Raw genomic sequence first — 14613 nt, 5'->3', positions numbered from 1 at the left:
CCATACATACATTATTCATATGTGAATACAACAAGAATTACTTACATATGTTCTATTCACATATGAATATAACAAAACATATTCATATGTGAATAAAAAATATGAATACATATGTTTTATTCAAATATTCATTCGTGAATATGTTTTGTTATATTCACATATGAATAGAACATAGCTTGCTGCCATACATACATTATTTATATGTGAATACAACAAGAATCACTTACATATGTTCTATTCACATATGAATATAACAAAACATATTCATATGTGAATAAAAAAATATGAATACATATGTTTTATTCAAATATTCAGTCGTGAATATGTATGTTATATTCACATATGAATAGAACATAGCTTGCTGCCATACATACATTATTCATATGTGAATACAACAAGAATCACTTACATATGTTCTATTCACATATGAATATAACAAAACATATTCATATGTGAATAAAAAAATATGAATACATATGTTTTATTCAAATATTCATTCGTGAATATGTTTTGTTATATTCACATATGAATAGAACATATCTTGCTGCCATACATACATTATTCATATGTGAATACAACAAGAATCACTTACATATGTTCTATTCAGATATGAATATAACAAAACATATTCATATGTGAATAAAAAAATATGAATACATATGTTTTATTCAAATATTCATTCGTGAATATCAAACTCATTTATCTTCTACTTACTATTGAATGAAGGTAAGAACACTAACATTTCCGATAAAGATTCACCAACAATGTGAGAAACAAGATCAATGCAGAAAGAGGAAAAATGCGAAAGGTACAAAATTCCTATCATATCTAATATATTCATATATGAATAAAATTGTATATATTAGTTATATTTTTGTAATAAATAAATATTAATAAATCAACGAGCATATATCATATTCATATATCAGTAACTTATTCAAATATTATATGTTTTCATTTCCCAGATAAAAAAGAAACAAAAGTACCAAAGAAAATAAAGCATCAAAGCAGAAAAAGTCCATCAAAAAGGAAAACTCCTAAAAAACAACAACTACAAGATTCAAACTCTGATTTTGAAAGTAGTCATTCATCGAAGAAGGCAAAAAAAAAGGAGTCACCAATCAAAAAAGACAAAAAAAACCCAATAGTAAAAGAATTTTACTCAATGAAAAACAGATGTGCACCAGAGGCATTACTATCTATAATCCTTGGGATGAGCAAAGAACAAAAAGAATCTGTAAGATCTATGGGTTTTGGAGCTTTGTTAAAAATGAAAATCACAGATATACCACTGAAGCTGGGATTTTATGTTCTTCAAAAATTTGATTCTGAGGGAATGGTGATAGATATTGAAGGAAAGGAATTGAAAGTAACAGCAGAGTCTGTTCATGACATGTTGGGCATACCAATTGGTGGAACCAAACTTACACAACTGGATCAATGGCCTAAGGATGATACAAGTTATGATGAATGGAAGCAACAATTTAAAAAAGATTCAATCATCCGACTGAGTGCAATCAAAAATGTTATTGTTTCTACCACACAAGCTGATTTCAATTTCAAATTGAACTTCTTAGTTCTTTTTGTCAACACGTTTTGCGAGTCAACATCAATGGGAAGATGCAACCTGTTTCCCTTGAGTTATATTTCAAGAAAAACAGATATCAGCAACATAGACTGGTGCAGCTATGTTTTGGACTGTCTTGTCAGAACAAAAAACTCATACATACCATACTCAGATATCAGCTTCTTTGTTGGACCTTCAGCTTTCTTGGTGGTAAGTTATTATAATGTTTATACTCAATTTTTTAATAATATTGATTATACATAAACTAATAGCAAATATTCATATATGAATAAGAAAAATATATTTGTTCACACGTAATGCTTTACATTACTTATTCATATATGAATAAGTAAAAAATAATATTACTTGTTCATATATGAATATCAATTAGTTATCATTTATGTGCAGTTGTTCTATGCTGATAACATCCACTCAGAAGCTTTAACAGTAACACGTAAACGTCCAACAATTTGTTATTGGAGTTCAGAGAAGATTAGATATCGAGAGACATTTGAACAAGAAAAAGGTAGATTTGGACTTGGAGAATTAAACGAGGAATTTGTTAATGAACAAGATGAAGGAGATACAAATCTCGAAGACAGTGATTTTGATAAAGATGAAGATCATTATGTTGAGGTAATTAGTTTGAACATGTTAATAATATATGATTACATTAAATTATTATATTAAATTCTAATCATATACTTCTTTTTGTTACATAGGCATATGAATCAAAAATATCAAAAATGCTTAATAGTTTTGAGAGGATGAAAGAAAAGCTGAATTCAAAGCTTAATGATGCGATGACAAAGTTCCCTGAAAAGGAAAGTTTTAGAATTTTCAAAGAAAAGATGACAAATATGATTGTTGAAGAAAAAAATGAAAGCACAACACTTTTTAATTTTCCAAGTAATGAAACTGGAGTTGAAGGAATCAGTTTGACACCAATAATGGGTCAAAAAACAAATGATCAAAAAGAAAATGAAGATAAAGAGGGAAATGGTGAAAAAGAAAGTGATAATGATACAAGTCAACCAGAAGTATATTATTTGCTTGATTCAAATGAAGCAGAGAATGAAGGAATAAAGAACGATGCAGATAAGAATCAAAAAGAAGGTGAAATTGGAGTAAAAGAGAAAGATGGAAAGAGGAATGAAAATGAGAATGATGAAGAGGAAAAAGATGATCATGCTGAGGAAACAAATAATCATGAAGAGACTATTCAACAAAACTGAAAATGAAAATTTGTTGGATAAAGTTGTTGACAACATTGTGGACAATGTCCTTGGAATTGGAATTTCAAGTTTAAATAGTCAAGAAGATGAAATCTGGAATCACCCTGAAATGAAAACTATTTTCGATAATATTGATATAGGTAAATTTTGTCTTACTTTTATTTTTAAAAAATATATAAAAATATTAATACACAATAACAATTTTGTTTGTTAAATTTTGACCAGGGTCACCAATGAGTACAGGTAAAACTAATACTCTTGCAGAAAAGGAAAAATCAGAAGGTGTACATGAACAAGGAACAAAAGTTGAAAAAACAAAGGGAGATGATACATGTAAATGAATGATTTAAAATATATTACAATATTTATATTGATTTTTTTAATAACATTGTTTATTCATAAGTGAATAATACACTATATAAATGAATAAAAAATAAAAAATATGATGTATATGATGTATATGTTTCAGGCAAGGAAAACTCTGAAGATAGAAATAAAGGAGGAATAGAAGCTAAGAACACGAAAGATGGAGGTGAAGATAAACATACAGAAACTGAGAAAGGAAATGCAGAAGATAAAGGTAAATAGTTGAATCACTAATAAATGAATATAATAAGTTTTATTATTCACAAATAAATAACGCAATATAAAAAAAAAAAATTAATTTTCTTATTCATAAATAATGATATGCATTACTTATTCATAAATGAATACATTACTTATTCACATATGAATTACTTAATCAAAGTTCTTTATCTTTCAGGAAAGAAAAAGTCAGAAAATGAAAACAAGAAAGGAGAAAAAGCTGACAAGACAAAAGGAAATAAAGGAGGTAACAATTTGGATAAACATTTCAAAATATAAACTCAAATATTATAATTAACTTACAACTAATTATATGATAAATCTCCTGGCATGCAGATACTCATCCAAGCTTTAGTCTAGGTCTCAGTCAAGATTCAGATCAAACTTCAAGTAAAAAATCTAATGAATCTTCACCAAAAAAACCACTTACAAAGAAACAAATCAAAGACGACCATCAGAAGGTTGTTATCAGATTAGCAAAGAAAAATGTTCTTAATCCAAATCCAATCTCTGTATCAATTCCTACTGAAGTAGGACCATCAAAGCATGATCTGGATCAACCAAGAGAGAAGAAGCTTGCTGATGCTTTCAAATCACCTTTCAAATGCAGAATAACAGACACAAAACCCAAACCGACACATCAGCAGAGTATTGTCTGTGAATGGTTGTTCAACTTACAAGGCAATACATCGTAAGTAACTTTATTTTATATACATTCATATATGATTATTATATAGATAATAATCTATGACATTTTGATTATATATTTGCAGAGATGTGGTTGTCCAGACAAAATATGGTCAGACAACAGAAAGAGGAGTTATGGAAAGTCTATATGCAAACACAGAGATTTTTGGAGAAGTTTTAGACACTTGGTCTGATTTACTTAACCACCAAGAACTGGAAAGGGATTTTGGAAATTCACCATACAGACTCTTCTTGAAAGTTGGAGTTTCTGTAAGTTTATGTTCTAATCTTAATTCCTTCCTTATTCATAAATGAATACACCAATATGATGTATTCATTTATGAATATTATATTTTTTTACAACTGAAATTCACATATGATTGTACAAATATGATGTATTCTTTAACATAATTATATATATTCAACTGAAATTCACATATGATTATATTGGTTACAGACTGCTTATCTAACTTCAACATTGTCTGATGAAAGAAAGTATGAAAAATTCAAGGAAAACTTTCATGACAGTACCAGTGGGTACAAAAAAATCTTGAACATAAAAGATATTGACATGGTATGTTAATTAAAGTTGTTTTTTTATATATATTTTATCAACAAAATACTTACCATTATATACTTAAAAACAAGTATTCTTTGCAGTTGTTAGAAGTGCTCACATTTTTGTGATTGTCTTCAACTTAAAGAAACCGTCAATTGAAATTCTAGACAATAGTGCAGTTGAGGGGGATTATGAAGGGAAATACCGAGTAATATTGAAACCTTTGGTATGTACCCAATTCACAACAACATAAAAGAACCAATTTATTACATATCTAACTTTTATTTTATTTAATGATCAGAAAAATTTGTTTGTGAGATACTTTAAAGAAATAAACCATCCAAGAGCAAATGTAATCTCAAAAGAAAGTATCAAACCCCAACGACTTGAAATGTCATGGAGAACAGTTAAAAACAAAGTTGATTGTGGGGTCTTTGCAATGAGACATATGGAGACCTATATGGGACAACCACTCTCAAAGTGGAAACTAGGTCTTCATAAAGAAAGTGCAGTTCAGCAAACTACTTTAGAGAAACTCAGGCAAAGATATGCACACATAATGCTAACTTCTGAAATTAACATGTTGAAGGCTAAGGTGTTGGATCTTGCTGAAAAATATCAAAAAGTTGAATTCAAAGTGCGTACTGATCATGCATACAAGGCTATGCAAACAATTCAAAAAATGTTAAAAGAATATTGATGATTGCCTGTGAAGATGAAAGAATGTTGAAGTGTGATGCTATAGATTAGTTTGTGTTGAAGATGAATGGATTTGAAGTACATGTAAGATGATTCTGCGAAACAAGTTTTAAATGGTTTGTTAAATGTCATTGAACATCGTTTTAATATTTTGTGAAATGCTTATGAACAGTTTTTATTATCTTGTGTTGAATGATTATGTAATAGAAACAACTTCGCTTATTTCTGTCAGTTTTTTATATTTAAATATTTTCAAAGTTTATTTATGTTTATTCATAAATGAATACGAATATGATATATTCATTTATGATTAAATTAGGAGTAATATGTCAGCATAACAAAGTTCATATATGAATATAACAAATTTCAGATATGAATATAACTAACTTATTAGTAGAAACAAGTTTGCTTATTTATGTCATTTTTTTATATTCAAATATTTTCAAACTTTATTTTTATTTATTCATAAATGAATACGAATATGATATATTCATTTATGAATGAGTTCAAATTAAAATGTTAGTATAACAAAGTTCAGATATTAACATAAAAAAGTTCAGATATGAATATTACTTATTTATTAGGATAACAAATTTCACATATTTGTATTCATTTATGAATAATTTACAATATCAATATAACTTATTTTATAGTAATTTAAAAACAAATATCAACATATCAATTTACCATATCAATATAAATGTGTATGAATTATTGTTTATTGTTTTTATCTGCATATATTCATAATGAATAAAACCAAAAAATATATAAAAAAACTAAAAAATCCCTAACTGTCTTTTGCTGATTTAGCAGCTCCAACTCTTTCTGGACAAGTACGTAAATTGTGTGGAACTCGTTTTCCACATCCTGAACACATTCTATGTTCTTTTTTAGAATTTTCATATGCTACTTCACCTGCACTTGGAATTCTTTTCTTGATTCCAGAACCTTTATTGCTTTGAACTTCAGGAACATGAATATTAATCTCTTCTGGAATAGGAATAGTAACACCCAAAAGCTTGCATACGACTTCACCATCTGTCTTGCTTTTCAATCCAGGAGAAATATAATCACTCTCAAATTCCTTCAACAACATTTGTTGTTTCTCAGCAAACAAAGCCAATCTCTTTTTGTCATCTCTTACAATATCCAAACATGATTCAAAACTATAATATAAATCATTGACTAGCTTTACATTCTCACAATCACCTGAATCGGATTGAACAGAACTAAAACGATAATTTCTTGATATCACATCCTTTCTCCATCTCTTCAAAATGTACCTTTCAGGAATTTCTTTAACACAACATCTCATCATTATTGTAAAAGCATGTCTGCATAAAACACCCATACGCTTAAAATGTTCACAACTGCAATTTATTTCTTTCTCTCCAGCTTTTTTTTCAACCTGATACAAAAACAAAATTTACACATTTACATTCATATAAGAATACTCATATCAACACTCATATATTCATATATTCATATATTCATATAATATTCATATATTCATATATGAATATTGATATTCATATATGAATATTGATATTCATATATGAATATTCTCATATTCATATATGAATATTATTACATTTTTCATAAAAAAAACTAGTAAAATTACCTTAAATTCATTTTTAAAATCACTTTTACTGTTGTTGTGCTGCACAATGTAAACTTCCCAACCATCTTCAATACCAACATATGAGTATATACAGAAAAAACATGCTTTATATATTTCTTTTTGCACCTCAAAAAATAATGTACTTGTATAAACCTTTGATGCTTGCAGTTCTATTTCTCGAGGTGTTTGCATTTTATATGATGCTTTCTTTGATGCCTTATCAAGCTCTCGTTGAGTATTCCTTTGCTTTTGAATGGCAGTGTTGTAATTCATCATGAAATTCAAAAGTAAGTTCCCACTTTCTGAATATGTATTAAAGAATGAATTCATACTCTCTGACCTCGATGTAGTCTTCATCAAACCACACATTGGAATATCACTAAAATATCCAGGTATCCATGAATCACGTATTGTAAACATGTCTTTAAACCATCTTGTGTCTTCAAGATTGAATTCCTTCATAAGCAAACCCCACTTCACCTCAAAAACATCAGGTTTCATATTAATGTCCCAAACAAGCTTCGAAAACCTTTTTCTAAAGTCTGTGTTCGTAAATAAATCATCTGATATCTGTATTAAAACAAAAATATTCATAAATGAATAAATAATAATAAGTAAAATAACAATCAATATTCATAAATGAATATACTAATAAGTAATATATTTGAAATATATTAAAATAATACCTTTTTTTTTCAACTTTTTCATTATATGCCACATACATAATCGGTGCTTTGAATTACGAAACACATTCTCAACAGCTTGTTTTATTGCAGCATCTTGATCGGTTAAAACAAGTGTTGGTTCTTTCCCATGAGTTTTAATAAATGCTTTAAGCAACCAAGAGTAAGACTCAATGCTTTCATTGCTTAGCAACCCAGATCCAACAGTAACCGATTTTGTATGATGGTCAATAGCAGTAAACGGAACAAAAACCATTCGATACCTAACACACAAAAAAAAATGTTCATTAAAGTCAATTTTTGATGTATTAATAAGTGAATATAAAAATATTCATATATGAATAAGCTATAAACAAAAGTAGATAAAATAACTTACTTGTTTGTTCGGAAAGTCGCATCAAACGAGATAACATCACCAAATTCAGCATAATATGCCTTCTCCATTTCATCAGCCCAAAACATACAGTCCAAAACATCATCTTGACAATTAAACTCAAATGAGTAATTTGGATAGTGAGCTCGACGGTCATTCATTGTGTTTACTATCATTTGAACATCTTTATAACCAATAACCCTGTTGATATCTCTCCTTAAATTTTTATAGTCAACTACTTTTGGCTTTACAAACTCATACCCACCTCTCAAACTTGCCCTCAACTTATGAGCCATAGTTGGACCTATTTTTGATGTGGAAGCACGCACAATAAACTCTTTTTCTGAATATGACATTTGTCTCGCCTTTTTTAAATTGCTTCTCTTCTCAAGTGGATGGTTGTAAAGTTCATCAAACTGAAAAACTTTATAATCTGGAGTTCCATACACAGATTCAAATATAATCTTTGCTTGACAACCAATAGCTCTTGAATTTGAATTTCGTTTCCTCCTAACACCACTTGTACCTAATGTGTCACAAGATTTCTTTTTCTGTTTACCACCACGATTACATATAACATGTTTCTTCTTTATAATCTTGTTATCAAACCTTGACCGTGTGCTCAGTCTAACATCAAAACCACCAATTTCAGCATACTCAGAATACATTTTGATAGCCAACTTTAATGATTTGAAGATTAAACCCTTAAATGGAATAAGTTGAACAGGTACATCTGACTTATAGACATGTTCTCCAATTATATCATCAAAATATTGTGCATCATGTACTGAACTTGAAGATTCACCACCTAAAATAATAATGCATGAATAAAACAATAATATATATGAATACATAAAACTCATATAAATAAAACAAAAAACATTCATATATGAATAAAACATTCATATATGAATACATAAAATTCATGAGGATTCAAAATATATAAAATAAAACATAACTTATTCATATATGAATAAAACGAAAAAAATAATAAATTTGAAATTACAATTATCACACGTTTATTCATATATGAATAAGACAACAATTTATTCATATTAACATATTCATATGTAAATAAATGATAATACAAAAAATTAAAAACAACAAAATAATTCAATAACTGATACCTTCATAAAATGAGTTCTCAACATCTTCTTCTTCACTCTCACTCATAGAAGAATACAAATCACCATAAATAACACTAGAATTCGACATAATACACCAAATGATCTATATAAATAAACAAAAACAATCTTAATATCGAATATATCGAATATATCTCACAAAAAAAGTCGTAAAGATGAAAACCTGGTTAATTTCGAATATATCTCACCTCAACGTACAAAATATCTGAAAGAAACTTAAATCATATATGATCAGATGATGTAATTAAGCAATCTCTCTCAGTACAGAGCGTAAAAACTACAATGATATATCCGATTAAAAATTAAATCAGCTCCGATTTGAAATAAATATCTCAAACTACTTAACAAAAATCCGATGAAATAACTCCAATACATATTTGATAATCTTGATAATGAACTCCGATGAAACAACTCCAAAACGAAGATAATAAGCGTAATTCCAAACAAATTATAAAAAGCAATAATCTTGATAATGAACTCCGATCTATCCGATTCAAACGATATACATACCTGATCAAATCGGAAACTGAATACGAAGTAGAAAACTCAAACACAGATGCGAAACTTCACGATTAATGGAATGAATACGTATAATTGCTAACGAGTTATATAAAGAAAATAATCTTGATAATGAATTCCTCATATCCGATTCAAACGAGTTAAAGATATCATCAAATTGGAAACTGATAACAACGAACAGGTAAGTTCTATGTAAAAAAGTTGCTAATTACAAAGATACCCTTAATGAAAATGGACACGAGCATTTTTTTTAATTTGAACATATTAGATAAATGATTGGCTGAGAATGATTCCCCCATTCTCAACCTTTTTTATTTTCTCAATTGAACTTACCTCTATATATATATATATATATATATATATATATATATATATATATATATATATATATATATGAAAATCCCGAATAATCGTATCCACCATCAAAATAGATAAATCACAACATTAGTAGAGCAACAAATGCGATGTTTACTGCTCAAACTTTAAATTATGACATCACATCTGTTTCAAAGTAAATTAGACCATTAACATCAATAAAATATCATTTATCTTTCAAACACGTCACGTCCATTTTTATAGGGTGTTATTTTGCATACCCCTTGATATTGATATGACTTAAATACAAACGCTCTTTTTGATTTGCTTAAATAAACCTATTTTGATATAATTTTTTTTTGTCATTTTTTTGTTTTTTCCTTTTGTTTTTTTTGTCTTGTGGTATGTTGTCTTTTGTTATTATTAATATTATTATTATTATTGTTATTATATTTAATTATATTACTTTCTTTTAAGTTAATTGTGTTTTAGAAAATATTTTTTATATATAATGGTATCTTTAATTTTATAAACGATTGTATCCTATGTAATTTTCAATAAAAAAATTATGATTATTCATGTGTATCGTTCCGACTATCTCTGTTTTATTTTTTAATTCGAACTATCCATGTTTATTTATTTTTTTGTTCCGACTATCTCTAAGTTATTTTTTTCGTTTGAACTATCTATATGTTATTTTTTCGTTGGTACTGTTATCTGGTTATTTTTTCGTTTAGACTATCTTTGTGTTATATTTTTCGGTCGGATTATCCTTATGCAATTTTTTTTTCGCTCAGAGACTATCCCTGTGTTATTTTTTCAATCAGTCTATCTCTATGTTCATTTCTTCTCCCGACTATCCATGTGCTATTTTTCATTGCGACTATCGTATCTTATCTTTTATTTTTCGTCCGGACTATCCATGCGTTATTTTTTTTTTGTCTCGACTATCCATGTGTTATCTTTATATATATATATATATATATATATATATATATATATATATATATATATATATATATATATATATATATATATATATATATATATAGACACACACACAATGTTGTAGAACTCGTTACTCGGTACCTGTTGTAGTGACTGCCGAGTAGCGAGTACTCGAGGGTACTCAGATTCGGTAATTAATTGAGAAATATTTTTAGAGAAATTATATATGTCAAAATAATTAGTTAAAATCATAAGTTGACTGAAATATATAACAAAATTAGATACATGAGAATAAACAAAAACTAAAAAAAACATATAATGATCTCACTTCATGAATAATTACTTAAAAATTTAAGATATATATGTAATAATAATCAATTATGTGTGTTAAATAAGAAATCATTAAGTATATGATACATACTAATCACCAAGCTGACCGAGTTTTACAACACTGCTCGTTTCAGTGTGGTACCGATCAGGGAGTAATCGAATTCTTTAACTCGCATCGTTAAGGGCCGACTAGGGAGTACTCGGTCAAGTAATCGCCCAACTTGGCGAGTTTTACAAGAGTGTGTGTGTGTATATATATATATATATATATATATATATATATATATATATATATATATATATATATATTAAATATTAATATTTACTCAAGAATAAATACACAAAAATTTGATTATTATAAATAATATTCGTTTATTAATTAATAATTAAAATTAAAATTAAATTATTATACAAAACAGGAATCAAAGAACACAATTCCACGCTTTTATATATATATATATATATATATATATATATATATATATATATATATATATATATATATATATATATATATATATATATAGCTAGGTTCAAATGTTTAAAGTAATTATTGTGTTATTGTATGCATAAATATGAGCCAATCAAAATTTAAAATATAAATAAATAATTAAATAAATAAATAAGGGTAATTAGATAATTTTATAAACAACTTCCACAAATACTTTCCTACAATTATGCTAGTTGATTTTAACCTAATTTATCCCCTTTTAATTACCACCGATCTATTTGTACATCGATGAAGGTGAGAAGGAAAGCACGAAGCGGCTGCAAGGTCCAATGGATGTCGATCGATTGCAGGGTGCTTCTTTCTCGCCCCACCTTTTCTTGTCCAATGTATTTTTTCCACAAAATCACTTCCCACCGAACCGACGATCTTCCCCTTGCTTCCCTCCTTCAATCATTGATGTGTTTTCCCCTCTTCTGGATCCTCTCAATCTCCTGCCTCGTCGCCTGTTCGCCACCGCCACAACTTCCGCCAACGACAGCCACCTCTATAATCCATTACCACCACCTCTACGTACCACTCCTTAAGTCGTGCTCGGCCAAACCTAGGGTTCGTGAGCCGATGACCACCTTCACAATCGGCGTCCGTAATGTTTGGCTAGGTTCAGGGGCAGACATCGGAGTTTCAAGGAGAAGAGATGAGGGACGCTTGTTATCGCTCCTTCCTCTGTAGCAAATACGGTGAATAGACTTTGCTTGGGCTGTAGAAAGAGAAGATCCAAACAAGAAACAAAAGAAAGGCGACTCTACTGCTAGCTCTTCTAAAGATACAACATCTTCATCACCATGGCCATGGCAGAACATGGTTGAAAATCTAAAATTGGCTCACCAAGAACTTTCTGCTATCATTGATCTCATTAACACTGTAAGTCATCATTAAGTTATTATCTTAACCTTTTCAATTGAAATAAAAATTTATGAATTTTACTTTATAAAATTTCTCTGTAGGTTGAAATTATTGATGCTGTCACAGTAGCTGGTATGACCAGACCAAAACAATTACCTAATGAACTTTTATCTGACCTTGCAGTATCTACAGCAACAAAACTCCAATGCTTTCGGGTATTTCTCAAACACAAAATCAAAAAACGAAAAACTTTCTTTTCTCTTTATGTATTTCTTGTTTGATGATTCTTTTTCATTTCAGCAACTTGGGAAATACTTTAAGCAATCAGCCAAAGCATTAGAGAAACAAGTTGCAAAAGAAGCAAGATTCTATGGAGCTCTAATAAGGTCAGCTTCAGCTATCACCTATCTTTGATTTTCTTTATGATAGAATCCTAAAAATCTACATGATAATAGATTGCAGCAGAATTGGAAAGTTAAGAGACATAGAAAGGCTGCTTCTGCTGCTGGAAATGAAGGTTTCTACATTGATCTGTTTGACAATACATTATATGATCCAACAACTATATTTCACCCTTCTTCAATGTCAACTGTTCGTGTTGAACATGATAATGCTGGAATGCTTGCTTTAAATCTTCCTTCAAAAGCATGTCATGTTCTTCAATTTGGATTTGTTGGTGATGATATTCCAAAAAGATCAAATGGAAGAACACCAAATCTATCAAATTCAGAGTTTTCTGAAGAAACAAAGAAAGAAGATGAAACTGATGATGATGATGATGATGATGATGGTGTCAAGAAAAGGCATTCTGATATTCGTGAAGTTCACAGAGCTGTTTTCAATGAACAAGTAAGCTTTATAGTTTATAATCTAATGTAAATAAATCTTTTTTCTTAAAACTAATTTCTTATTAAATTTTAATTCAGGTTTTTAATTTAATAAATCAAGAAGCATTAATTCAGGTTTTTAATTTAATAAATCAAGATGAGGGACGCTTGTTATCGCTCCTTCCTCTGTAGCATAAGCACTTTGGCCAGACTTACGCAACCCTGCCACCATAGTGCTTGGAGAAGGCTGTAGATTGCTTTTGGGTGACCACTTATGCTCTTCTAGAATGCCCTAAATTCGATTTCTCAGGAAGGTTAGTAAACACCTCCGAGTAGGTAATGTAATTGTAGCTTCTTTTGATCGATTTGGGCATGATGATCGTTCCAATTTTTGTTTTAATGCATTGATTATATTCACATATCGCAATGTTGCACAATTTGTCTCAATACTCTAAAACCTGGGTTGTTTGACTATTTTCAAGTTAATTTGTTTGGTAGTAATTAATAAGCATGACAAGTTGGTCAATTTTCGGTTTCTAAACGCCCTACCATTTCAATAGTTCAACAATTTGATGGTTTTAGTTGTAATTCGAATAATATTGTTGGAAGTTTGATGTTTCATTGCACATTTAACTTGGAATTATATATAAAATTTGATCGCCTCAGATTCGATTTGATTTTGACGTGATTTTTAGTGTAAAATTTAGGATTTGTTTTGATTTTAACTTGATTTTTGGCTGCATTTTATGAATTGATTTTTGCCTGCATTTTCTGATTTAACACTTCATTTATGTGGACAGTGCAGGATCTTGACAAGGTTGAATTCTGAAAATGTGTGAACTATGTTTATGTAGATGATTCAATGGATGATATTGGTGATATTCAAATTCTATTGGAATGGAATCACGAATTCTAATTCTGTTGGAATGGAATCACGAATTCCAATTCTGTTAGAATCACAGAAGTTGATGCTTGAAGAACAGACCATAAAAGTGAAAGTGATTCTAAGCAACATTATTCTTTTAGAATGTATTAGTCGTTGTTAGATTTTGATGTTTTCTTTCTCGTTTTGAAAGTTTTTTTTAGTTTTATTCTTTAACAATAAATGTAATTCTTAACAATTGTTACCCGTATTCTCTAAGAAATAATGTATTTTTTGTTTTTAT

General features: G+C 28.8%; 1 protein-coding gene and 1 pseudogene across 1 annotated transcript; one reads left to right on the top strand and one right to left on the bottom strand.

Moving 5' to 3' along the window:
- Positions 1-6119: 6119 nt before the first annotated feature.
- LOC145112988 (protein FAR1-RELATED SEQUENCE 5-like) lies at positions 6120-9224 on the bottom strand. The gene is made up of 5 exons (XM_079049096.1): positions 9137-9224; positions 8013-8817; positions 7704-7899; positions 7107-7523; positions 6120-6740 (listed from the first exon to the last, which is right to left on the bottom strand). Exons 1-5 carry the CDS (start codon positions 9222-9224, stop codon positions 6120-6122), a joined length of 2127 nt encoding a protein of 708 aa, XP_078905222.1.
- A 2781-nt stretch (positions 9225-12005) lies between these two features.
- LOC145112987 (mediator of RNA polymerase II transcription subunit 17-like) lies at positions 12006-14276 on the top strand (annotated as a pseudogene).
- Positions 14277-14613: the final 337 nt, after the last annotated feature.

The sequence above is a fragment of the Lactuca virosa genome, chromosome 5, assembly GCF_052849685.1.
Source record: "Lactuca virosa cultivar CGN04683 chromosome 5, Lactuca_virosa_CGN04683_v6, whole genome shotgun sequence".
Classification (NCBI taxonomy): domain Eukaryota; kingdom Viridiplantae; phylum Streptophyta; class Magnoliopsida; order Asterales; family Asteraceae; genus Lactuca; species Lactuca virosa.
Note: the sequence above shows the minus strand (reverse complement) of the source record. Positions and strands in the feature narration are given on the sequence as shown.

Coding starts and splice junctions, on each gene's coding strand:
- LOC145112988 (XM_079049096.1), bottom strand. CDS start 9,224: ATGTCGAATTCTAGTGTTATTTATGGTGATTTGTATTCTTCTATGAGT. Junction 7,900..8,012: donor GCGACTTTCCGAACAAACAA/GTAAGTTATTTT, acceptor TTTGTGTGTTAG/GTATCGAATGGTTTTTGTTC. Junction 6,741..7,106: donor TAGAACTGCAAGCATCAAAG/GTTTATACAAGT, acceptor TTTTTGTATCAG/GTTGAAAAAAAAGCTGGAGA.